The sequence below is a fragment of the Myodes glareolus genome, chromosome 6 (assembly GCF_982192425.1).
Source record: "Myodes glareolus chromosome 6, mMyoGla1.1, whole genome shotgun sequence".
Lineage (NCBI taxonomy): Eukaryota > Metazoa > Chordata > Mammalia > Rodentia > Cricetidae > Myodes > Myodes glareolus.
In genome coordinates this window covers 28,532,127-28,559,155 of record NC_142031.1, presented here as the reverse complement: position 1 = coordinate 28,559,155, position 27,029 = coordinate 28,532,127, and the positions used below count along the sequence as shown (strand labels likewise).

General features: G+C 50.1%; 1 protein-coding gene across 7 annotated transcripts in view; it reads right to left on the bottom strand.

Annotated features, from left to right (window-relative positions):
- Window positions 1-4,277: 4,277 nt before the first annotated feature.
- The window catches only part of Tet3 (tet methylcytosine dioxygenase 3), a 103,824-nt gene continuing 81,072 nt past the window's right edge, over window positions 4,278-27,029 (bottom strand). For all 7 annotated transcript variants that reach the window (XM_087907096.1, XM_085691288.2, XM_087907095.1 and 4 more), the window contains 7 exons: window positions 24,785-24,878; window positions 21,434-21,642; window positions 20,413-20,563; window positions 17,618-17,707; window positions 17,083-17,220; window positions 12,725-13,061; window positions 4,278-12,136 (listed from right to left, as the gene is read on the bottom strand). In XM_087907096.1, the coding sequence (XP_087763222.1) occupies window positions 10,356-12,136; window positions 12,725-13,061; window positions 17,083-17,220; window positions 17,618-17,707; window positions 20,413-20,563; window positions 21,434-21,642; window positions 24,785-24,878 (2,800 nt within the window). In that variant the 3' untranslated portion in view covers window positions 4,278-10,355. The remainder of the gene's footprint in view (window positions 12,137-12,724; window positions 13,062-17,082; window positions 17,221-17,617; window positions 17,708-20,412; window positions 20,564-21,433; window positions 21,643-24,784; window positions 24,879-27,029) is intronic.

Genomic DNA, 27,029 nt, shown 5'->3' with positions numbered 1-27,029 from the left:
TGCCTCATCTTGGCCTTTCACATTCAGTGACCAATTCTGTGCCTTTGCTCTGAATTCTGACTGGTTCATCAAAGTATGGTCAGTGCCTGCTGCAAGCATGGGGGATCTCTGCAGGATTCGTCAGCCCCTTCCGTGTGGCTTCTGCCTTCCTGCCCAGCCCCCACATCCCTTCTGAATATCTTTTCTCTTTCTTCCTTTCTCTCTCTCTCTCTCTCTCTCTCTCTCTCTCTCTCTCTCTCTCTCGACAGGGTCTTTCCACAAAGCTTTGGCTGTTCTGAAACTTACTATGTACACCAGGCTAGCCTTGAACTCAAAGATCCACCTGCCTCTGCTTCTGGAGTGATGGGATCAAAGACATATGTGCCACCACACCTGCCAGTAGCTTTCGTTTGAAAATCCTAATGTGGCATGTGTGCATGTACACACAGTGCCACATGTGGCGTGTGCACACATACACATGGTGCCACATGTCATGTGTGTGCGTGTACACATGGTGCCACAGTGCACACTGGAGGTCAGAGGAAACTTCCTATGTTGCTTCTTCCTTCCATTGAGTCCTGGGTACTGAACCAGGCCTGGTGACAAGCACTTTTACCAGCCGGGCATCTTCCTTGCTGAGACTACAGGTGCTCTGGGCATCTGAATTCGAGTTCTTATGTGTGTGTGTGTGGCACATAAGAATGTATCTTCCAAAATTTAGACCAGAGTGTGAAGAACCGTCTGGGCCCCAGCTTTGGAGGGATCTGCCGTGGCCCGCTTCCAGCACACCCCTACCCATGGGAGCAAGGTGTCTGTTAGTGACAGGGCCTGTGCCAGTTTGCGAAGTCGTCCATAGCCAGCTCCAGGATCTACTGTGGGCTAACTGTAACAGGGAAGAGCAGCTTGAGGTCACTTAGGGTGTGGCTGGGGAGTTCGGCAACATGAAGGCGACTTGGATTTTGCAGCACCTGCAACTTCAGCTCTGGCACACAGCCACAGAGCACCACGCGGCACCAGGGGACCAGGGCAAGACACAGTTTTGTACAGCCTTGGTACTGGCAGTCACACTTGAGGCCAGGCAGCTGAGCAAAGGTCTCAGAGGGAAGGCCTGCATTGGTGTCTGATGTCTGGACACTGTGATCTAAAGTTCACGCTCGAAAACCATGTGATTGGGTCCTCAGACAACTGCCAGACCCGGGAGGCAGCTCAGCTGCACAAGCGCAGTTGGCCTCGCTGGTCCTGATGGTCTGAGACCTGAGCTAGATCCCCGCAGCCCACATGTGGAGGAAGAGAACTCTTAGAAGTTGGCCACTAACCTCTATACACTCAGCATGGCACACATCTCTCCCAGTCTCTCCCCACCAAATATAAAAGGAAGAAAAAAAAAAGGAAAAAATGTCAAAAAGCCTGTCATGATTTCTATCCATGCCTTTGGGCCACATTTAGAGCAATCCTGGGTACATGTGGCCCATGGGCTGTGGGTTGCATATGTCTGGTAGGCTGCATTGCGAAGGGATTGTCTTGGGGGTGATCAGAAGACTGCAGGTGCCTGGGACCCCCAGGACCAGAGGGTTTTGGGGAAATATAGTCCTTCAGAGAAGTCAGTGAGGACCAGGTTCCTAGCCTGCCTGAAGAAAGCCCTGTGGAGAAGCAAGAGCAGAAGGGAGTGGATGGTGTCTAAGCTGAAGCCACAGTCATCTCTAGCTGCAGAAGTGTGGCAGACATGGGATAGACAGTAGAACCCGCCAGCTCTGCATGAGAAGCTACAGGGGTGGGGTGGGGTGAGCCACGAGACACCTCCCTGAGCTGCTACACATGGTACAAACCAGGAGTGAGGGAGGTGACGCTGGAGCAGAGATGAGCATCGGGGATGAAGGTGGCATGGAGGGTGGAGGTGGGCACTCCTAGGGCAGGGCGTGTCTGCACAACTGCCCAAGGTGCGGGTGGCACTGAACATCTGCAGCTGCACAAGCCCCTCCTGTCTTATCTGGCGTTCTGGAGATGCGGACAGGCACACCACTGGTGGGGGTTGAACCCCTCTTCCGGTCTCCTCCAGGATGCTGAAGGTCTCCCTCATCTGTGAGGCGACTGACAGTTCTTCAAGGTTAAGCAGTCTGCAGGGCCAGCAGTAAAGCTTTTAAAATAAGATTTTATCAATTCTTTGAGAACTCCATACTCACCGCCCTCACCCAGCTCCTCTACCCACTCAACTTCGTGTTTCCTTCCCGTCAAGTGCGGCTTCTGCTGCCCACCCACGACCCTTGGGAGTGCGGCCGTGGCTTTAAAGACGGCGGACCCCCCTCCCGGCGGCTACAGAGGCCAGAGCTCCTCAGAGTGGCGGGATTTTGTGCCGACTTCCCCGCCCATGCGGGCTTTTGTCTGGCTTGAGACTCTATGGTCTTGTGCGTGCTGTCACAACCGCCACTGAGTTCTGTGTGTAATTGCTCGCCCGCTGTCTGGAAAATCCCATGTCCTCGAAGTCACCCACCACTTCTGGGTCTTCCACTCGCACAACGACCCCTGATGCGTGTGTGTGCGTGTGCTACGTACACCCCATTTCAGGACAGCCCTCTTCAGTTTCTTACTCCCTGCATGTTGACCATATGAGGGTTATGAGGGTTTTTGTTTTTAAGAAGTTGTTGGCCAGCAGGGTTCCCTCAGCCCCTAAGCATCATAGGCTACTGTCAATACTCTGTTATCCTGTGCACTTAATGGTAAAACCTTAATGCTTAAGACAGCACATACTTAAATCCACAATATGGAAAAATCGAACTGTACTCACCTGGAAGCTTCATCGCAACTGGCTAGCTTTCATAGTCTACTAGCGACGCTCCTGGAGGAGAGCAGTCACCCAGCTGTGATTAACTAGTAGTCCGCCAAGATCTACCCACTGGGCATCAGTGGTGAGAGTATCATGGGAGTAACCAACCATTTTCTGATTGGTTCTAAGGGTCAATCCATTAGATAGAACCCATGCCTGGCACTGCGAATGGGGCCAAGAACTTGGATCTAGATAGGGCATAAGCCCCAAGGGAGAGAACCTAATATTGTTATTCTGCTAAGTAGATATAGTACTAAAATGACTCCTAACGACTACTTTAGCCATAGATCACAACATCTCTAAACCCTCATCAGAGGAGCTGCTTTTGCAGTGTGTGTGTGTGCGCACGCACACACACACACACACATGTGCACACGTGCATGCGTGCATGTACATAGATACTCACAGAGGCCAGAAGAAAACACAAGATCTTTTGGAGCTGGAGTTACAGACGCTGCCTGATGTGGGCGCTAAGAACTGAACACTCAAGTTCCCTGAATGAACAGTAAGCGTTCTTAATTGCTGTCACCTCTCCAGTCCTACCAGCAGCAGAACTTCCAATAAAGTTGTGGACCAAGTAGTGTGGCTAGGTAGGAGTGAAGACAAAATGAAGATCAGGAAGACCAGGAAGATGGGTTAAATGACACTTAGCCGAACTTCAAATGAAATTGGGAGCAGAAAAACAAAACCAAAAAAAGGTGTGCTGTGGGCGGGGAGGGGGGCACTGGAGAGATGGATCAGTGGTTGATACTGGCTGCTCTCAGAGGGGCTTAATTCCCAGCATGCACATGGTGGCTCACAACCACCTGTAGTCCCAGGGAATCCAACACTCTCTTCTGCCCTCTGAGGGTACCAGGCATATGGTGCATAGATATAAACAGGACCTTGGACAGTGTGTCTGAGCATTTCTAGAAGGTTCTTCTGCAAAAATCACCGAGCTCTAGTTTGCTGGGTGGCTGGACATTTTGGGTAGAGGAAATGGAAGAGTGTAGGGCAGAGCTTCCTGCCCACTTCTCCTTCTCTCTCAGCTCTGTGTCCCCCAAACCCAGCCACTGCCGGAACTGCAGCCTGGACCAAAGGCATCCCTTTGTCCAGGGACAGCAGAAGCTGGGCCCAGCCTTGCATCTCACTACTCAGCTGTGTCAGAGTCTTCAGAACCCACCAGCGTGTGGCGGTGCTTAGCGGCTCTAAGGTGGCAGTGCAGAATCCAAAATGACCAGAAGGGGGAAAGCAGAGAAAAGCTGACCAAGGCCACCCCAGAGCTCTGATCTCCATTTGCCAGCTATGGTCTGTGAACTCCATCTACTCAGATGATAAGCCCAGGCAGGGTGAGAGCAGGTCCCTCACTGCTCTGAGGCAGGCTTCATCTGGGTGTCTATAATACATACGGAACGGCAAGACCACAGGGTACCTTTACGTCACAATTTAGTTCTGGCTCAAGGAGAGAGAGAGGGGAAAAAAAAGAGTTCACACAGAATTTGAGTGCAAAAAATAAATATAAAATTTATTAAAACACCCACAATATTTTAAAGATGCCAGGAGTAATACAGTTCACAAACCCAGTTGTTTGTGTAAATTATAATAAAATACAAATCAAAAAAGGATACATACTTGCAATTTCTAGGCACCCTAAATTAAATTTACTGAAACACTGGGGGAGAAGGAAAGGGAAAGGAAGGCGGTAGCTCAGGAGACAAACCAATAAAGTGGAAGGAAAATATTAACAAAAAGGTAAAAATTATACAAAATAAAATTATCAGCATAAATTTACTGTACTAAGATATCTACAGTTTAATAATACACATCCTATTGCCTTGAGACATTGCAAAAACCTACCATTCATCCATCAACCCCAGATAAACTTCATTTCAAGTAGCCACAGTTTACAAAGTCAAGACGGAATATTCAAGTATGGTTGTTAAGTTCACCTCCATTGGAAGCCAGGTAACCAAACAGGAATTCAAAGAGATAAGAAATAAAACACATCCAAAAGCTACAAGGGTTCTAGATCAAGTCTAAAGCATTAGTATGCTGAGATAGCCGGTCCTTGCTTCTTTAAACACAAGAAAAGAAATGACACCACTCCTGTCTGTCTTCCCCCCTCAAAAGAAAACAAACAAACAAACAAACCTGCATTGGAATCAAGAAAATTTGGGATGTCCAGATGAGCCAATTAGTATCTGAAGTCCCCATATGAAGAGTGAGGGTTCCCCCTGAACGGTGGGCAGTCAGAGCGAGGAGAGCATGGACGACACCCAACAGAAAGCATCCCTGATATCAGAACAGAGGCAAACGAGGAGCAGGCCAAACAGCTCACTGATCCTTAGGCACACAGTCCAGAGCCCGGCTTTATGCCGCTTCTCTCTGCTCAGGTGAGAAGCCTATTGCTTTGCCCTTTCAGGCAGCGCTGCCAGGAAGGCAGCGCTTCTGTGAAGACGGGCGCAAGTGGAGCTGCGAGCCTGGGTTGGGTTATGCACTGCCAATGTGTTATATTTTGGTCCAGGGTATGTGGTGAAGCTTGCCTGGTAGGGACAGCAGATAAAACCAGGTGTGGGGGTTTTCAAATGACAGCAACCGTGACAGAAAGCGCGATGAGATGGGCAAAGTGGATTCACATTTTATTCAAAAGCAAAACTAAAGTATGAAAACAATCCAACCACACTCCTTCCCTTGGGCATTCTGCCATTTACTGCTGAAGAATGAGCAGAGAGAATGATCTCAGCTGCGTCAAGGTCAAGGAAGTCATTTAATAATGGACAACCTTCGGGTGTCATACCCTCGCGGACTCTAAGTTGTCACAATGTCCTGTTTTTGAGGTATTTTAAAAAAAAATTGTGACAGCGAATGATATAAAAATGGAGCTTCCTGTCGAGTTCTTAAGATTTACATCAGCTTATGTGGACACAGGAGAAGTTTAGCACCAACTAAAAGCAGCCGTGGTGGCATCGAGGGACAATGAAAGCACCTGCCTTTAGTCTCAGCACCAGGAGCTATCAGTGAGTGGCAAGAACCGAAGGCTTGCCCATCCTGTCCCCACTGGGGCCAGGTGAAGATATTCCCCCTGGACCTTAGCCTGTCCCCTCTGGGGTTAGCACCCTGGGCCACAGGAGAATACCTGCCATACTGGAAGAGGCAGGGGCCCTGACTCTCCTTCCTAAAAACCACCACCCCCTTTCTAATATGGCCTGAGAAGATAGCACAAACCCCTAGAGCCCACCCAGGCAGGCAGGCCACTGCCGTCCTTATAAGGAGCAAGCTCCTTTCTCTGTGTGCCTAGCTTTGGCCACCAAGGGAAACAACAACAACAAAAAGCAAAAACAAACAAACAAAACCAACAAAGCCAGAACACTGCTCCGAACCGACACAGCGCAGTAAACAGAGGTCTACAAAGACAGCACCCAAAGAGAAGGAAAGAAAAGCCGAGAGACGGAGCCCACCTTGTTTTTGGTTGGTTGTGGTTTCAAACGTTGATAGCACCTCAGGGAGACAAGATCAGGGACAGTCACATTGAAACACCATAGCACCATTTATTAGACTATTTCAATTCATAAAAATGCTTTCCAAGTCCAGAAAACACACTTCAGTAACGAAAGGAAGGAGATTGGTTGAGGCACATCAGGGTACGTCAGTGTTCCACCAGTTCGGCCTTGCTTGGACACCTCGAGGCAGCCAGGAACATCTCCTAACTCTGTGACCACCCTCACACACCCACTGCCATCAGCTGCGAAGCAACAGAGTGCTGCTACTCCTGTTCTTCCACCTAGCACCCAAATCCCTAGCCCTGCAAACTGCTGTTTCCCCAAGAGCAGGTGGAGGACCAGAGGAGGCAGAAGCCCTTCCCATGCACCAGGGCCACCTCGGTGAAGAGACAAAGCAGCACCTGGGAGGGCTAGGGGTCAGGTGTGTAGGCTCTGCTAAAAACCAGACCCCCAAACTGAACCCTCCAATCCGTGCGCCACCCTCAGCGGAGCTACTGACAGGTGGCTTCTCCAGCAAGCACCGGTTATTCTGTGAGAACCTGCTGCAGAGTGATTTTTATTACAAAAGAAAACCTCTTGGGATAGAGCTTCCCAAGTCCTCTTGCACACAGCAGTCAGGGAGAACAGAACAAAGCAAAGCAAAACATGGGGGGGGGGCACCAAACGCTGCATGTGGACTGTGGCCATGGACGGGCACACTGGGAGCGGACGTCAACGTCATCATCTCCCTTGCTATAATGGTACTCTTAAAACTCGCTCACGCTGTCAGGTTCTTGAGTTGCAATGGCTTTATTTTTTTTTTCTTCTCATGATAAAAATGTCTTGTCAATCATCTTCAGGACTTAAAAAATGATAGTGCCAGTAAAAAATAAAAATTTTGATTTTTCTCTTTAAGAAGCCTTCAGCAGCAAGGGGTGGGGGATATAGAACTGTGCATAGTTACGTCTTAAATACACATCTAAAGCATGCTCATTTCAATGACAGATTTGAGGTAGGTTATACATGTAGTGTGTGAAAGTCAGCACGGGCTCAAGCACAGCCACAGCACTGAGCCCCAAAACAGCGCTCGCTATGACCCGAAAGGCCAACGTAGAACGCCTTTGCCTCACCTCACGGCAGCCTGTTTCCTGGCCTAGGGCTTACGAACCAAGGCTGTGCAGGCTTGGGGATGGACGTCACATGCTTTTTAGCTTGTACTGGTTTCTCCATTCATCTAATGGCTTTGCTACCAAAGGGTGAGGAGGGTTGGAGCATACTGAATACACGTCAGAGAGATCCACACACTGCCGACATCAGAATCACCTGGACCACACTTGGGACCTTGCAAGCCAACAGCCAACCTGGGGCTTCCACGGGCCGTATACACGGTCACATTCTCCAAATGCTTTGTAAAATATCATATTTAAGATTATTTAAAATGAAGTTTTTCAAGGCACCCCCGCATCTACCTAAGCACGGAGTCAGATGAGACCTGCGTAAAAGCACTGATGCAATTTCAGCAAAATAGCATTTAAAGGACCCAACTTTCCCTCAAAACTAGAAAATTAGCATGCGCCTTAGAGACTCTGACTCCTTTAGCTTGTCAAACAGGAGGTCAGAGGCTTTCCTATAAATCTGAATTCTGAATAATTCTAAATCCTGATAAGCTCTTGGGTATTTATTTCAAAAGCAATAATATTTCATTTTTCTGTCCTGTAAAATAATTGCAACTTTACAGAATATGGTAAAGGTGGATTGACAAAGCACGTTAATACGCAGCTACTATTTACAGTTTCTCCCACAATTCCATGTTAAAATGTACTTTTTATTTTTTTTTTCAAGTTGCTGTTTAAATCTAGGCAAAAGTGCTTAAAAAAATCTTTCACTATTTACAGTTAAAACCAGACCACAAAAATGCTCAGGACACCTTTTAGCCACTCTCTGCCAGTGCTTCCGAAGGGCTACAGTCAACACCCAGCCGCTCGGCTCTCAGCTCTGGCACAAGGCACCGCGAAGCTTGGGGACTCGGACTCGCCTTCGGCATCGCCATGGGACTGCTACGCTCCATCTATGAAGACCACACCTGGCTAGAACTACTTGATGACCGCTGTCTCAGGGATCGGCCGTCACTCTGTGTGTGTCCTGATGAAGCCCCCCCCGCTCACCACACACATTCACACAAGCAGCTGGGTAACATGGCTAACAGCATCAGAAAATGAACACTCCATAAATTCTGACGTGCTGCAGACCAGCACCACTTCCGCCTGTCAGGCCCAACCTCTCTCGACAACATCACAGAAATTAAAGCACCAACGCTCTCGTTTCAAAGATCTAAATGAATGCACCAGGATTTTAGAATGGGTGTGTTACATGGGAGGTGGAAGAGGAAGGAAAAGAGAAAGATCCAATGGAGAACTGGCCTCCTCAGAGGAGGAAAGCATTAGCAACCTGTTGAAAACGCCTGACCCTTGCACTTTAAATGAAGTGTAGGCCATGCCCTGCGAGGGCTGGGACGACTGCACCATTGTCCCATGTGAAGATCCAGGAATAAGGACGATGAGTGACCTGCCATCACACTGGCTTGCTGAGCTCTGGCAGGATGTCACCTGCCCTGAGAGTCAGAAAAGTCCCAGCACAAAACTACAGCACCAGGCTCAGCACCGTACAGCACCGCACGGCACCGCACAGCACCATACAGCACTGCACGGTACGGCACCACACAGCACCAGGCTCCAGCACCGCACTGCACCATACAGCACCGTACAGCACCAGGCTCCAGCACCACACAGCACCACACAGCACCGTACAGCACCAGGCTCCAGCACCACACAGTACCACACAGCACCGCACAGCACCGCACAGGACCAGCACTGCACAGCACAGCACCAGGTTCCAGCACCACACAGCACTGCACAGCACTGTACAGCACCAGGCTCCAGCACCACACAGCACCACACAGCACTGTACAGCACCAGGCTCCAGCACCACACAGCACCACACAGCACCACACAGCACCGCACAGCACCGCACAGCACCGCACGGCACCACACAGCACCGCACAGCACCACACAGCACCGCACGGCACCACACAGCACCGCACAGCACGCTGGCTCTTCACAGCTTGGGTTCAACTTCTTGTTTTCAAAGATACAGTAGCCCTTTTTCAGTATCAACAAACTTTGGGGCGATTTTGTAAAAAAAAAACTGCCACTAAGCTTCCTTCAGCCCGGTACTCACTGGCTTTATCAATGAGATGGGAAGGGCTCCTGGGAGCCGCTCGACTCCTGCTCCAGCGTGAGGTGCTGCCTAGCGAACCAGGACATCATATGACTTGATAAATAACGGACAGAGAGGATTCAGTGTGGAGACTAGCAAGCTTGAAGCTGTCTACTTCCAACCTGGTTTCTGGGGACAACAAACACCAGCATCTCCAGGCCGGGCCCCCAGATGTCTACAGCTTCTCCCATTCCACAGAGGGGAACAGGGTGGTCCCAAAGGCTCCCCAGCCTGTGGGAAGGAGGGATAGACCAGGGCTACATGCTAACCTTGGTTTGTGGGGGGCAGATAGCTGGGAGAACCTGCAGCTTCCAGGAGACTGGGCTCACCCAGCAGGAAGCACTGACGGCCTTTCCTGCCCATCTGTAACCATTACTATTGTCGCTTTAAAAAAAAAAACCCAATAAATACACATTTTAAATGGAATTTAAAACTACGCTCCTTTGTGAAAGGACACTATAAACTTTCTTTCCATTATTGTGATATACAAGGATAAAGTTTTAAAAACAAAGAGAAATTAAAAGCCCCTCAAAACAAGGGGAAAAATAAAAACAATGTGGAGATATAAATATTAAGATCACGAAAAAAAAAAATCACCCGACAGCCGTAGTTTCTTCTTCAAAGTGCTGGGGAAGTAGGGGAGGGAGGGGCGGGTCAGTTCTGAGGTTTGGACCATAAATACATATACATGATAGGCATATCCATATATGTAGATATAGAGAGACTTCTGCACCCCCAACCCGCCCCCGGGCATGAGGGCAAAAGCACCACAGAGGCAGCTCGGGCCGGGCCCGACGCTGAGGTACGCTGGCTCCTGGCACCTAGATCCAGCGGCTGTAGGGGCCAGTGACCTTTGTGTAGGCGTAAGAGGACACGGTGACCGCTGAGTCTGTGGGCATGGCCAGCGCCTGCCGGGTGGGGACAGCCCCCTTCTTTTCTTTGTGCTGGGGCTCAGCCACCATAGCACCCCCCCATTTGCGCTTCTTCCCATAGAGCTTGGCCTCCTGCTGGCCCAGGCCGAGGCGCGCAGCCTCCTCCTGCCGCTGTCGCGCCCGCTCTGCCAGCTGCTTCATCTTGGCCTCCCAGAGCGCCAGCCCATGGTTGGGCTGGTTGAGGTTCTTGTGCTGGTAGAAGACCAGCGAGATGCGGGTGGGGTGGCAGCGGTTGGGTTTCTTGAGTGGTGTGGTGGCATGAAGCTCTCGCCGGGCACACTCGATGAGGATGGAGCAGTGGGCAGGGGCCACAGCCACTCCGCCAATGTTCTCATCCAGGAAGTTGTGTTCGCTGTCTGACCACAGCTCCTCCTCTTCCTCTTCCGCTCCTGGGCCGCTTTTCTCTTCCTTCACCCCCTTGCTTGGGGGCTCTTCAGTTGTCCCCTCCTCCAGGCTGAATGGATCCCACAGCTTTTCCTCTGACTTCAGGGCCCCAAATAGCTTCTCACTGGAGCCCAAGGGCATGCCAAAGGCCTGCCAGGCTTTGTCCAGCTGGCTGGCCCCTGGAGTGGGAATCCTTCCCTCCTCTACTTTCACAGGATTCCACAACTTGTCTTGGAACCCAGGACCACCTTTCAGGGCAGAGCTGAAATCCCCTGCTCCAACCCCCCATGGCTTCTCAGTCAGGCTGGAACCAGTCAAGGCCGAAGTGCTGTTCCCAAACTTGCAGGGGCTCCAGGGTTTGCCTCGAAGCCGTCCTCCCGGATGGGGCGCTGACTGCTGGCCTTCGCCAGTGAACAGTCCCCACTGGCTATCTGGGAAGTGTGAAGGGGTCAGACAGCTGGCCCCATAAGAATTGAGCTTGTCTGGAACAATGGTGGGGCTTTCCCCAGAAGGGTACACTCCCCAGTTGCCACCCACACTGTTAGTCCTCTTGGGGGACATGCTTGGGCCTCCTGAGTACTGTCCCCACAGATGACTGGGTCCCCCATTCTGAGATGCCTCGGGCAAGGGTGTTCTGACCATCTTACCCGAGTCTCTGGGCACAGACTCAGCCTGGGTCAGAGGGTCTACTGGCTCTTGCTTGATGGATCTGTTGTAGCAACTGGAGCTCTGAGCAAAGGGAGAGGGGTCCCTGGATGCTGGGTGGAGCTGGGGGACCTTGGGTAGCAGATATTCCTTGGGGCCTGGGTAAGCAGGCTGCTGGTGGTGAGGGGTGGGGTGGTGGGTATCCGTGGAAACAGCCTGGCCCAGCAGCTCGGCAAACTCAGCACCACCGTAGGCCGGGTTCAGGCTGTTATGTAGAGCATGGAGGTCTGGCTTCTTCTCAAAACTGCTCCCACTGCCCCCGTGTCCCCAGGTACTGGGACCTAGGAACTGGGAGGGGAAGACAGGATTGCTAGATGGAAAGCCATAGTAGCCGAAGGAGGGAAGTGTGTACTTGGAGTGGAAGCCGTTGACGGAGGCCAGGCCGGGCTGTGCATAGCGCGAGTGATAGGAATACACACTGCTCATGCTGTAGGGGTCGGAGGGCCGGCAGCTGCCTAGCACCGAGTAGCTCTCCACCACCGCATTGCCGCTGTACTTGAAGGAGCTGAAGTGGTTTTGAGGCTCCACTTTGATGGAGGGCTTCAGGCTTTGCTGTGATAATCCGCCTTTCAGAGACAGGCCTGGGGAAGGCAGAAGGCAAGGTAGGAAAGGGGGCAGACACCACAGCCCGGCAAGGTCTAGGTACAAAGGACAGGGCTAGAAGCTCCTTCCTTGCCTGAGAGCTGTTCTCTCTGCAGAGCCAGGATGGATGAGGTGCTGAGGAGCGTTCAAGCCCAGCTGGGACTTGCTCCCTGGGAACCCCCCCCAAAAAAAAACTTCAAGGTGAAGAGAGACAGCTTGTGGAGAGGCCATGTCCTCCCTGCCATCACTCTGACTGACCCCAGAAAACGCCTTAGCTTCAACTGAAGCTCACCTTCCCAAGTGTGGGCTTAGGGTCACAGCGAGGACTCCTGTCAGGGAGGAGTGGGCGCTCGGACACTCACAGCCACTTCCTATCGTGGACCCTGAAATAACGGCCTTCTCCCCGGACAGTGGGCGCTCACTGGAGAAGCCAAATGCTGGGCCTGGTGCTTTATAAGACACCTTTCTGATGGACAGAGTGAAACGCCTCAGGACCTCCCCTCCTAAGTGGCCAGAGTGACGTGAGGGGGAGGTGATACCCCTTGAGGACAGGGCCCATACCTGTGCTACAGTACCCCCTTGCTTACCTGGGTCAGCGGTGACGCCAGCCAACTCCAGAGCCTCCTGCTTGATCTTCTCTGGTGTGCTCAGCTTCTCCTTCTGCAGTTTTTTCTTCTCGGCTGCTGCCTTCCTGGCTTCTAGCTGCCGCTGGCGGCAAGACTTGGCAGGCTCAGGCAGACGCCGGACCTCTCTAGGGAATGCGGTGAGCACCTGGATGGCCCCGCTGCTCACCTTGGCATTCTGGTTCTCCTCACTGCCAAACTCATCCGTGCTGGCCATCTTGTACAGGGGTAGTACATGCAGCTGCTCATCCTCGGGGATCTGGCCCACGCAGCGATTGTCTTCCTTGGTCAGGGTGCAGACCTGCCCCACAGGGAGAGAAGACGGAACTGGAGTCCATGCTTGGAGAGAGGGGTCTGGGCTTACAACCATGTGACCTCCACAAAGTCCTACCACCAGTCATCCACCTTGTCCCACCGCACTCTCCTGACCACTAAGGTTCTAAAACTTACAGCACAGCCTGGGAGGCAGCTTTCAGAGGCTCAATTACTCGTTATCTCTTATACCGCAGTGCGGCTCACCTGGGACCAGGGCACCTGCTCTGCCCGTAGTCCATTGCGGTACTGTGCCACATTAAGGGGCAATACCTTCTCCCTGAATCCTGACCACTCAGCTCCTTTGCCTCTAAGGTAACCTTTCTTTTTTATTAAAAATGACCTCAGAAAAAAATAATTGTAAGCCGGGCGTGGTGGCACACGCCCTTCATCCCAACACCTGGGAGGCAGAAGGTAGATTTCAGTGAGTTCAAGGCCAGCCTAGTCTACAAAATGAGTTCTAGGACAGCCAGAGCTGCTACACAAAGAAACCCAGAGCTGCTACACAAAGAAACCCTGTCTCAAAATTTAAAAAAATAAAAATGTAAACATTACTTACACATGCACATGCATGCATATAATACTTTTAGGTAACTAAAGAGGATATTAAGCATAAGTTTAAAAAAATTTTTAGTATAGCACAAATATTTCTTGCACATGAATCTTCTAATATAATTTATCTTTTTTTTTTGAGACTGGGTCTTACCATGTAGCCCTGGCTGGAACTTGCTCTGTACACTAGGCTGACCTGGAACTCAAGAGAAATCCATTCATCTCCGTCTCTGAAGCACTGGACAAAAGGTATGTACCATCATGTCTGGCCTCTCTTTTTTTTTAAGACAAGACTTCACACGGTGGCCCTAGTTGGCCTTGAGTTCGCTGTATAAAACAGGCTGGCCTTCATCTTCCTCTTCTGCCTCCAGAGTGCTGGGATCACAGGCATGTGTGACTATGGAATACATGCACTCAGACAGCCCTGCCGCTTGCTGCCAGACTGCCCTGCACCTGTCCTCATCCACCTGACTGTGGTTCGGTCTTCCAGATCGCTGCCTCCACTCCAGCTGTTATTAAAACATCTGGTTGGTTTCTAGTGCTCAACAAGGTTTGTTTACCCCAAGTCTGTTTACAGTCTAGTCTTGTACTCTCTTGTTTTCTGTGTTCTGGCTTTGGCATTTAGGGCTATGACCCAGAGAGACTGCCTGTCAGAGCCAGTGAGCTCCAGAAGGCAGCAAGGGTTCTGAAAATACACCTTTGATGTATGAATGCTAGACCTGTCCCAATTGCTTTATAGCAGGCCAAATCTCGTCCTGCCCCAAATCACCTTCAGTGCACACGGAGACCATAGCTTCTACTGCCCAGAGCATCTGAGGCTGTAAACACCCCTCCTGAACTTGCTCAGTGGTACCCTGCCTTGCCTTCCTGCTGAATGCAGGCTCTAGTTTCTCTCAAGACTCTGCATCTCCTGATCCAGAGAAGCGCCTGGCGTCTCTTCTTTCTGCGGGGTCTAGTGGAGGGGGGGCTGTAACATTCATCATCCATCCACCTCATTTCCTCTTGTATATTTAGGCAGGTTTCAACACATTTCTCTGTCTTCCTTTGTTCTGTGAGTTTTGTGCCTTGTGGCCATTTTTAAAACAAATATTCTATTTTTATAATTTATAAAGTCATCTTTATATATTCATGCTATCTTCCTTGATCACAGAGTCTGCCTCAGTTGAACATCATGTACCACTATGAGCAATCCAGTGGCCACCCAGATACCTGCTCTGTGGCACGTATGCCCAACTACACATGCTTCCACACACACACCACTGTTGTTTTGGGACCAACTTTGTTTAGTCAGAGATAACTTGAGCTGTCCATTTTGTATTGCTCTTTCCGTTTTCACTGTGATGTTTTATGTGCCGAACAGAAGCTTCAGACGGTCACCGTGCTGACTCCGTGACTGCTCAGGTCCCACTTTGGTGTCACTCTCCCCAGCTTGGTTCCTCCCAAAGCACAAGTCAGTCTCAGACTGCCTTCCAGGGACCTGACTTCTGCCTATATTCCAGCTTCAACTGGCCCTCAGTCTTGTGCCCTCCCCCTTCCCTAACACCGCAGGCAATCAACAACAGAGCAAAAGTAAATACAACACAGGGGACGGCTTTACAGGAGCCGCCCCTGTCCCTAACCTAAGAACCCTTATGACTGTCAGCCACCACAATCATGATTAAAAAAGAAGCAAAGGACATAGATGGGGTACCCTCAAAAAAGAGATTAAAAGGGGCAAGAGAAAGCGGGCAAGCCTTTCTGCCTCTTCAGTGTCTAAGTGTGTAAGAGGCACACCTCACTGAAGCAGATGGATACTAGAGAGACCGACGGGATTTGGTGTCGCAGGAAGCAGAGACTAAAAGCTTGTGACCATCGCTGTACACTGGGGCCTCCAGCACAGAGCTGCAGGGCCTCCTTGTGCACATGGGTGGGAACTGTGTGCAATCAATCACCAAGTGGCCATCTGTGGGGGAACTGCTTAAATAGCTGACATCAGAGCTACACATTTAATACCACTAGTTAGGAAAAGCATGCCCTGGGACAGCAGGGAGACATGCTGTGGCCCCGTGTATGTGGAGTTTTATATAGCTATACATGGCCGCGTTCACACACAGCTGTCTGAAGGGATGGCCACCAAATGCTGACTGTTGCTTTCTTTATAAGATTTCAGACAAGTTTTCTGTTTATTTGTTTGGTTTTTTGAGACAGGGTTTCTCTGAGTTTAGCCCTGGCTGTCCTGGAACTCACTCTGTAAACCATGCTGGCCTCGAATTCACAGAGATCTGCCTGCCGCTGCCTCCCATGTGCTGGGATGAAGGACATGCTCTACCACAATCCAGCAACTTGGTTTTTCTTTTAAATTATTATTATTTTTTATTTATAAGTATATTTGTGCCCATGTGAATATATGCCACAGGTATCACAAAAGCCAAAAGAGGGCATCAGATTCCCTGGAGCTGGAGTTACAGGTGGCTGTAGAGAAACAAACTGGGGGTATCTGAAAGGGCAGCAAGTTCTCTTAGCAGCTGAGTCATTTCTCCAAGTCCCAACTCTGAAAGATTTTATCCCGAGGGCATGGGGCTCAGGGCCTAATGCTATTGCTGTGCAAGCTGGAAGAGCTGGGTTTGGACCCACATTAAAAATCCAAGCATAAGTGGGTCTCATCTTACTGGCCACCAGCCTAACTGCCCAGCTCCAAGTACCAACGAGAGACTCTGACTTAAGAATAAGACTATAACCCCCAAGGGCAGACAGCCTCTGAGGGACACAGGAGGCTGACCTCTGGCCTCCATGCACTCACGTGCATATGCATGCCCTGCTGCCCCCATGTGCAGACCCACTGGCATGCACACATACAAATTTTAAGACATGAAAACTTTTAGAAAGTTTGCAACTGATAGTTAATCTTTAAGTATTAAAGATGCAGGTGCTCCTTCCTGCTTCCCAGGGCCCCATCCTCCAGCTCTCCTTATCCTGGAGAGCCCACCCTTCCTAGCATTTCAGGTCTGAGCCTCCAGTCTTCTCTCTAGCCTCCCCAAATTCTGCAGCCCAGCGAAAAAGTAAGCACGGCACCAGCACCATTCCCTTGACGGGGTCCCCACCTCAGTCAGTCTTGAGTGTCCCTCTTCTCCAGCACACTCACACCTCTGGGGATCCACTCCCACTCTCCAAGTCCTCTCTCTCCTGCCTGCTCTATAGACAACCAGTGTAGCCTGGCAGGCATTGCAAGGAAGACTCTTCCGTGTCTCATCCGCAAACCTCATCTCTGAGTAAATGCACACGTAGGCTCTGGTTCCTGACACAACTCCTGTTACCGGTACACTTCTGTTGCGAGGGTTTTCTTCAAGGAGGGGCAGGAGCAGGCCATCTAGCCAACACTAGCCAGGACTCTGAGAATCCAGTTCTACATCCTTCCCTACACTTCCCTACAATGAGCAAACCCATAGCTGGCTTCCTCCCCTGGACCCAGGCTTCCTTACCACTGTGCACCCATTGTAGAGGTTATGTTGGTCCTTGTGGGCGTGGGCACAGAAGTCCATGCAGGCTGTGACCCCTGAGAAGGGCCGCCCTTCCTTCAGCCCCAGTCGGCAGTCGATCGCCACTTCCTCATTGGTCACCTGTGTGAAGGCCAAGAATAGTGTTCAGGAGGCCTAAGTGACTAGTTCCGAAGCTGTACCTGGGATCTAGGTCTCAGTGAAAAGCAGGTTGAGGTTCACAGCTGCCTTGCGATTCTGGGCCATGAGAGGAAGCTTTTTCAGTTGAGACGCCCGGAACCTGAAGGAATCACTCTCTCCTAGGTTAGCTCAAGTGTGCTTGCCTAGGTGGAGAGGAACTCAAACCTCTGCTGAGGATGCCAGGCCAGAGGCGCCAGGGGACCACCAGGGAGAGGGGAACTAGGTGCAGGCTGTATAAACAAGCACACAATGGCTCTAGGAGACCGCCAGGCTGGGCTCTCCCGCTTCCCAGCATCAGGGAACCTGAGTCTGTGACAGACAAAGATCCAGGCTCCTGTACCTGATTCTGATAGGCCTGGGGGGCAAGCCGCTTGTACAGGGGAGCAACTTCCGTGGCCAAGTCCTGGAAGCTGTTCCGGAGCACTTCCTCCTGCAGAGAGAACAGGTAGGTTCATTCAGAGCTGCAAACTACCTGGCAAACTTCCTGCCAGGAGTGAGCCCCACCAGAATCACTGCTGGGCAGCACCAGGCAGGCAGGAAGCCAAGAACCCGCAGAGATTCAGAGTATGCCTCTGCTGTGTCCATTTTAAAGCTGCGGATACTGAGGCTCACTGCGGGAAGGTGCAGTCACCCTGATGGCCTCGCTACTATGTCAGTCACATGCAGCCTACTGAGCCCAACACAAGACAAGACAAGACAGCAGGCCCTTGCTCTCGGAGCTGAATCCTGTGGGTCACAGGGGTGGATGCTTGTTAGAGGAAAGGGAAGGGGAAAATGACAGGACTATGCTAGAGACGCACAGCTGGCCTGGCCCACACACAGCCTGTCACCAGTCAGGAGTCAGACAAACAAATCCGAAGATCTGGCTCCTACAGTCTTCTGAAATGCAAGTTAGTGATGACCTGGGTCCCTCAGTGGCTCCATGTGGTTCCTGTACTAGACAGAAAAAGGCCTGCAGTATCAAGGAAGGTCCACAGGATGACCGCTTGTACCAAGTAGTGACCACTCTCTTACGTGAAGCAGCTGGCATCTCTGTCGTCTCTCTGGCCTTACACAATAGCCACTGGGGCTCGCAGGGAAGCAAGGCCATGAGCATGAACATGGAGCACGTACGAAGGAAGCGCAGGCAAGCACACAGCACAGAGTGTGGCTGACAGCGGGGCTCAGTCGTCAGTCAGTGCAACCAATGTGATACCGCATCAGGGCCTGGCCACCTGGCCTGCTCTGGCTGCTGTCCGGATGCTGCCACCAGCACAGCAGGGCCAAAGGAACACAGCTTCAAGGTGAGGCTCACGAGCTGGGGAAGCACCAGCCTGGGGAGGAACCCCACATAGGTCTGAACAAGTCACTCTCCTGTCTGTGAAGCAAAGTACCACTGCCTGGGCAAATGTGTGGTCCTGGGGTAACTGGGATATGTGTGAACCTAGCACACAAGTGCTCAGGGCATGGTGGTGACAGACCAGCGATGGTTTGTGGAGAAACTGAGCCATTATCTTTTTATTCCTGACAAGTCTTAGGCCCTGGAGTTCTCTAACCTACCGAAGCAGCCACATTTACCCTTTCAGAAGAAGGGGGTCTTAGCTTACAAAGAGCTATCAAATTAGAGTCTATTTTAAGTTTACAAAATTATCTAAAAGTTTTGGGAGAGGGCCAGGCAGTGGTGGCGTATGCCTTTAATTGAGAGGCAGAGGCAGGAGGATCTCTGTGAGTTCGAGGCCAGCCTGGTTTATAGGAGCTAGTTCCAGGACAGGCTCCAAAACTACAGAAAAACCCCGTCTTGAAAACCAAAACAAACTAACAAATAAAAAAACCAAACCAAACAAACAAACAAAAGTTTTTTGGGAAAAGGCTCTGAATTTGGGGAAAAAAGATTTATATATGTGTGTGTGTGTGTGTGTGTGTGTGTGTGTGTGTGTGTGTGTGTGTGTGTTTATGGCATGGGCATGCAGTCGCCTGCAGAAACCACAAGAGGGTGTTTTGTCCCCTGGAGCTGGAGTTCAGTGGCTGGGACACGAATGCAGGACATCTGGAAGAGTGCCTGCATGGTGCTCCTAACCATCTCTCTAACCCCTAAAAGCGGTTCATTTTTCTTGTGAAGGACAAAGCCAGGAAGATGTGTACATGGGCTATAGAGCACAGAAGAGGTGCCCAGTGGATGTCCCTGTCCTCAGGGGAGTGGGAGGTCCTCCTGGCACTAGGATCTTCAAGCTCTGGAAGGCCAAGACTGGCATCAGGATGCCTGCCTGTACTCTAACAGAGGAGCCAGTCCCCTGACTCCTTCCACAGGAGCACAAGCGGAAGGGAGGGGAGCAGAGGTGAGAAGACAGTGTGGTCATTCTGAGACCACCACTTGCTATGACCATGGCAGCATAGAGCACAGAAAATATGGCAGGGGAGAGATGGCCTCAGCTGACACTCAGAGATCTCCTTGACGGAAGCTGCAGTAGAGACCCAGAGGCCCTTGTTCTGTTGTGATGGGGATAAGAGAAAGGCCCAGGAAGGGAGACCAGGGTGGGAAGTCAGAGAGAGGCCCTCATTATATCTCTGTGACTGTATATGTGGGCGACCACCCAGTGCACCAGGATAGGCTCCCAGCACGGAGACAAGAGAGGACTAGATATGGGGCTGGGGATTTAGCTCAGTGGTAGAGCGCTTGTCTAGCAAACACAAGGCCCTGGGTTAAGTTCTCAGCTCGAGAGAAAAAAAGAAAAAGAAAAAAAAAAAGACAAAATAAGAAATTAGGGTCTAGAATTCTGCATGGTGCCCAAAATGTCTGCTCAGCCCAGTGGAGGATGGGATACTTCACCAAGCCCAATAATGATTCAGAGAGGAAGGTTCTTCTTCCTCTTATAATTCCTACACCCTAAAAAATGTCCCACGAAGAAATGGCCAGATCACATTCAGATGCAAGATCTGCATTTTTGTCAGAAGTATTCAGAATAATTTTTTCAAAGCTGCTGTTAAGTGGCAAGAGTCTGAGGTAAGGTAAGGCTGCTGAGAAATCCCAAGTCAAGCAAGGAAGCATTTCCGCCCATCTGTACTGTGGCATGTCAGTCCTAGCTCTGCAGAGCTGGTGAGGGTGCAGGAGGGAAGGGTGAGGGGGGCCTGCTCTGTGCCCAGCACAGCTTTCCTCACCTCCTTGGGATTGTCCCCTGTGAGGCGGAACTTGCGTGGCGTCTTGCTCCGAGCATATTTGCAGCCATTGAAGTACATGCTCCAGGAACAACCGAAGGAGAAGGAGGCACCACAGGTGTTGGGGTCTTTGCCTTGGCAAGCGCAGGTCCGGCTGCAATGCACAAGACAGGCCAGGCATACAAATGTGATCTCTCTTTGCTGACACTGCCCTGCCCCTGCAGGGCCCCTGGTATCCACTAGCCTCTGATGACAAGGACTCCTCTTTCTACCCCACGACTCTTCCAAGTTTCCCAACACAGGTTATCTCTGAACACTAATGCTCGGTGAAATAAGACTGTTCAGAAGGTCATGTGATGCTGAATCTATCAGTGACATTCTTGCAGAGGCAAACTTAAAGAGACGGGAAAGACACATGGTTGTTGAGGGCTGGAGGAAGGGTTGTAGGTGAAGGGCACAGGGGAGACATGTGTGCTTGCACATGTAGACACATGTGTATGTGTGGGCATCAAAGGACAACCTGCAGGAGTCATTCTCTCCTTCTACCATTCCTGGGGAATGAACTCAGGCTGTCAGGCTTGGCAATTGCCTAAACCCACTGAGCCATCTCATGGACCCCTATTGTTAACCCTGACTGGGCTATGTGACTATGGATAGTTACTAAAACCTTCCGAACTGATGGGGGTAATGGAGCACAGCTTTAATCCCAGTACTCCAGAGGCAGAGGCAGGCAGATCTCCCCGAGTTCAAAGCTAGCCTAGTCTACATAGCTAGTTCCAGGCCAGCCAAGGTTACAATAGCAAGACCTTGTCTCATCAAAAATAAAACAAAACACTCCAAACTATATACCTAAAGAATAACTTTACTGAAACTAAATACATCCCAATGAAAGGATAGGAAAAAATCCAACAGAGATAGGTTAATGCTGATCTGGGTTCAGAACCCAGGGCTGCCCAGCATTCTAGTACCCACTACCCAGGATCCTGTGATCCCATCATCCACCCACTGCCACTCCAACACATACTCATCATTGAGGCCACATCTCCGGCTGGTAGGGTTCCCGTATTTCCGGAGGGTATCGGTGAGCTCCTGGTAGAGGGTGTCTCCAAGGCTGCGAGGGATGCCCTCCCAGGCCAGGATCAAGATGATAATCACGGCGTTCTGACAATGGTGGCCTGCCCGATGCCGCACCAGGCACAGTAGCTTCTCCTCCAGTGTGTGTCTTCGGATCACCTGCAGAGATACAGGACTGAGCTTTACCCTTCAGGAGCCCCGCAGCTCTGCATGGTATGTGCCCCTCACTACCCCACAGACCGGAGCTGTGGGTCTTTAGGACAGTACCATTAGGGAAGAAGAAACACAAAATTTTAAAACAGCAAGATAGAAACTGATTACGATAAAGTCTAAGATATTTGTGACCACTGGGTGGCGGTGGCACATGCTTTGAATCCCAGCACTTAAATCTCTGAGTTCAAGGCCAGCCTGGTCTCAGAGTGAGTTCCAGGACAGCCAGGGCTACACAGATACAGTCTCAAAAAACCAAGACGTTAGTGACCAACATAAACTTAAAAGTAAAAATAAATGTGTAAACCTGTGAGCCAGAAATATAGTGAAGAGTTGTATGATGTCCCAGAGCGTTTGCAGAGAAAGTACTGCACATCTGTGTGTGTTTACACTCGGGGTATAACACTAGAGAAAACAGTCTGAGGTTCCTCAAAAAGTTATGTATGGTATCAACGTACAACCCACAGTTCTGTGGGTGTGAAGGTCAGGTAAGGACCCGGCCTGCAGACAGATGCAGTCACACCTGCCACTGACGCTGTGCAGGTTACATGGAAATGAGTGGCGGGGTAGGCAGTACCAACAAGGAAAAGGGCCTGATACACAGTCGGGGCTTAGTGGGCATCTATTCATTGAAGCTGGGAAGGCTAGCTCTCCTTAACCACACTGGGAACCTCAACCTAGGGCAGCCAGCTTTTCCGGTTTGTAAGAAAAACTGGAAACAAAGAGTTTTACAAAGCCTGTGCTTTAAGACAGGATCTTACTATGTAGTCTTGAATTTACTTTGTAGACCGTGCTGGCCTTGAAAACACAGAGGTTTGTCTGCCTCTGCCTCCCAGATGGTGGGATTAAAGGTGTATGCCATTGTACCTTGCCAAAAACTTTTAAGAGTTTTCTTCATTTAAATACTGATGTGTATGAGCACAGAGCCACCAGAGGCCAAAAATGGCACTGGATCCCCTGTAAGTGTAGTGAAAGTCCTAACCTCTGAGCCATCTCAACAGCCCCCAAACTCCCTTTCAAAGTCACAAGTACCACACTTTATGTTACTATGGTAAATATGCATAATATAAAATCTACCACGTTTAGTGTACATTTTGGTGGCTTTCAGCTCTGGCATTCACAGGCTGCATGGCTACCGTTTCCTCTAGAACTTCTACTCCCAATAAAGCTAAGACTTTGTTCATAAAACAGCAATGCTTCAACTCTTCCCTTCTGATGCTCCCCTACCCGAGATCACCCTTCTACTTTTTTTTTTTAAATTAAAAAAAGTAAACATTTAGTGTGTCTGTGCATGCCCATGCAGGTCAGAGGATAACCTTTGGGAACCAGCTCTCTCCTGTCACCCAGTAAGATCTAGGGACAGAATTCACATTGCAAGGCTTATGTTCAAGAGCCTTTACCCACTGAGCCACCTTGCCAACCTCATGATTTGATTTTTATTTTTGGTATCACTGAGAATTGTACCTAAGGCTTGTGCATCCTAGGCAAGCACTCTGTTACTAAGCTGTATTCCCAGTCTTTCAGCATGGACTTTCTGCCCCTGTAACCCGGCTCTGAAGCACCCTCCTATATGTAGAATCATATGCAATCTATCCTTTGACAACTAGCAGTTCTTAGTTTCTGCAAACCTGACAGAATATTTTGCATTTTGCATGGTAAACGACATGCAGCCTGGATCATAAGGTCTTGGTCTAAGGCAGGGTCCTAATGACGTCATTCCCCACTTCCCTGCAACAATCAACTATCATTTATTAAATTGTATCTTGGAGTTCAGGAGCACACAAAGAAGGCAGTGGGCCGAATGTTACTTCAGGACTCCTCATACGGTTGCCTGGGTCCTGGCAGCCCGTGGGAGGCCCATTGCGGGCACTGACATGTATCTGGAGAAGGTTGATATGACAGTTGTCCCCCGACCAGGGTTAAATCCAGGAGTATTGTCAAACTCTGCTCACTGTCTGTGGCTGATGTCACTTTCCAGGTACCTCTGAAGAGGTAATGTGAGTTCCTACCACATTAGACCTTTACCTGAAAGGGTCACCTCCCATGGGGTGGAGGCAACATGCTTCACACTTCCTTAAGAAGCACCAGGTTCTTTCATTGTGAAAAGTCCTACAACAACGCCTGGGAAATGCTGAAGATAAGGATGTGGTAATTTAAGTCCAGACAGCTGTTGTTTTCACTAAATGCAGAGATGCAGAGGCAAGGAGTTCCAGAGAAAAGATGGTTGAGTGTGCAGGCGACACCCAAGTCAGCCGCAAGGACATTCCTGCGGCCTTCCTGCCTTTGCATGTGGACCCTCCTCACAGGAAATGCTTCTACTGACTCCTTGGGCTGTGTTCCAGGCTAAGCCAGCCTCAACCCTCGTCCAGCCCCATCCCTCAAGACCTAGAGGAGGAGGAGCAGCACAGCCGTCTCTGGGTCAGCCTCGTGTTTCCAGGTCTCTGGGACCTTGCCTCCAGGGTGCCCAAGGCACTGAATATAGAGACTGTTTTCCACATGAACCAGCTACCCAGAGGCCAGCTTATTCTAAGCCAGTTCAGCAACAACAAGTACCCACAATTTCAAGGGCCCTGTGAGTGCCAGAAGGACAAGGCTGAGTGAACTGGGGTCTGTATCAGTGACATTCTCCCTGACAAGAAGCCCAGGCGGAAGCAAGCCTCATCTTAACACTATCTAGAGGCCTCGTCTTGTCCCTCAGCTTGGCTACATAGGTCAGTTTCCCCTGGCTCCCAGGTAGGAGACAAGAGTACCAGTCACTTAGACACACAGAAAAGAGGGACCAAACAAAATCCTTGAGGCAGGGTAACGGGTGGGATCCAAAAATGGGCTAGGTCAGCAACATCTCCAGCTCCTGCCTTCCTATATCCACAGCTCTTACCCAGAGGTCACACACAGGTCCTGACAGCACAGGGTGCCTGACGCTGGCATGTAAGTAGGACAAAGACAATCAGCTGCCATGGAGGGTCGTTGGTTCCAGGGCCCCATGCTGGTAAATATGTTTACTTCCTATTCACCGGCCCTGCACTGGCCATTGTGGGCCCAGGGGACAAGAAACACCCAGGCACAGCTTAGCTGGGGATCCAACACTCACCCACTTGGCAATGGGACAACCTCGAGAGCTCTTCCCCTCCTTCCCTGTGTAGATGACCTTCTCGATCCGGATAGCTTTCCCCTTTTCTCCATACCTAGAGAGGAGACACAAGCCACATCAGCATGGTAAATATGCAGAGAGTACGCAACTTAAGAGGCTGGGCTGCAGGGTGCTTTAGCCCGTGCTTCTGGCTACTGTGTGGGCAGAGAAAAGGCAGCAACTGCCCACAGTGTACCCAGGCTCCCAGGCCTGGCTTACAGGCCACTCCTTTTTTCTTGTCCAGCGCGTCTGTCTCTGTCCTCAGACAGAAGGACAGTTAGTTAGGCAGAATAGTACCCAACTCCTCCTGACCTTGAAGTTGCTTGAACCCACAGGCATTGCACCCAGCACACTGGTCAAGGCCTCCTGAGTTAACTATTTATAAATTCAATATACAAATAACAAAAGTGTGTGTGTTAAGGGTGCTTAATGGTCTCTTACAGCCACCCCAGCTAACCTCTGAATACAAGGATGCTGGGAGAGCGACCCTGCCAAACACAGATGCTGGCATACAGCAGACAAGGGCTCCCCCTAGTCCCCTGTATGTGCCTACTTCCTGGGACAACTATGGGGGGGGGGCAAGGCTGGTTCAAACACAGACTGACAATCAGACAGCCACTCTCTCGCTACATAACTGTAGCCACATTACTGAGCTTGTCAGGCCTCAGTCTTCTCATATGTAAACTGAATGTTGAGATAGCTTCTCCCAGGCTTGATAATGTATGTCAAGGATCTTAGCGTGCCGGAAGAATTCAGTAAACCTCTTTAACATAAAAATCATCTTTTTTTTACTAGCTCTTCAATAGCCTCTGGTGTGGGAGGTCCTTCTGTCTGTGTGTTGGTCTTATTGGTTAATGAGTAAAGGATTGGCTTGGCCTATTGCATGAGAGGAGAAGGGTGGAGTCGGAGAGATGCCATGGAGCCGCTGCTGGGGATAGACGTGCTGAAACTTCGCTGGTAGGATACGACCTCGTGATGATATACAGATTAATAGAATGGGTCAAATTAATATAAGAGTTAGTCAATAAGAAGTTAGAGCTAGTGGGCCAAGCAGTGATTTAATTAATACAGTTTCTGTGTGATTATTTCAAGTCTAAGCTAGCCGGGCGGCCGGGAACCAACACGCTCCCTTCTCCAACAATCCTCTGAAGACAAGGATCACTTGCCATTCTAGCCTGCAGACTCTCCCAGTCTGTCTGTACTAACAGATCTCCTGACAAGCTATGGGCATCTTTACTCATTCTGGACTTCACAAAGAGTGTTTCCAGCCATCTCTCTGTATGAAGGTGGCTAGAATTGAGACAAAGATGTCCTTCCTTTGAAGGGTATACTGAGGAAGTCCCTTTAGGATCGAGGGCCTTTAGCTCAGCATCAATTAACTTAGTAAATAAATTTTTAACACCTAGAAAGACAGATGACTAAAGCATTTTCTCTCTTTAATCAATTAACATGATGTTTTTTAAAGGACTGGTTTATTCTGTGTATGTGTGTGTTTGTATGAGTGTGCACACCTGTGAGAATACGGAAGTCAGAGAGGGCATCAGATCCCTTGCGGCTGGAATTATAGGCATTTGCAAGATGTCTGGCTTGCTCTGTAGGTGCTGACACCCAGACTCTGGTCCTTGGGATTGCGGAGCAAGTACTCTGCTAAGCCATCCTCTGGCACCGACATGGGCAGGCTTTTTAAATAGGCTAAGTAAAGTCCTGGTATTCTGTAGTGAGTTCAGTTTGATCATGACATTTAATAAGGCATAATGCTATCCCAATGACTGCAGCTTTATGACACCCCATTCTTCATCTCATCTGCTCCATTGTGATGATCACTGTGTACCCCAGGACCCAGTGCACAGGGGCACTGGTCTTGGATACAACTCAGTGGTACAAAAGTTGGCATGATTAGTTCCCATTAATCTATAATTTATCTAATACCTATGTCTATCTTGCCTTTAACAAAATGTCTTGTGGAAAAATCAGTGGTCAAAGTGCTTTCCCTACTCTGAACTGATGGTTTTCTTTCCTTCCTTCTTTTTTCTTTCTTTCCTTCCCTCCCTCTCTCCCTCTCCCCTCCCTCCCTCCCTTCCTCCCTCTTTCCTTCCTTCCTAGACAGAGTCTCACTATGTAGCCTAGGCTGGTCTAGGAACTCACAGTCCTCACGACCTTAAATTCCTAAGGGCTGGGGTTACAGGCATGCACCATGTTCTGCCAA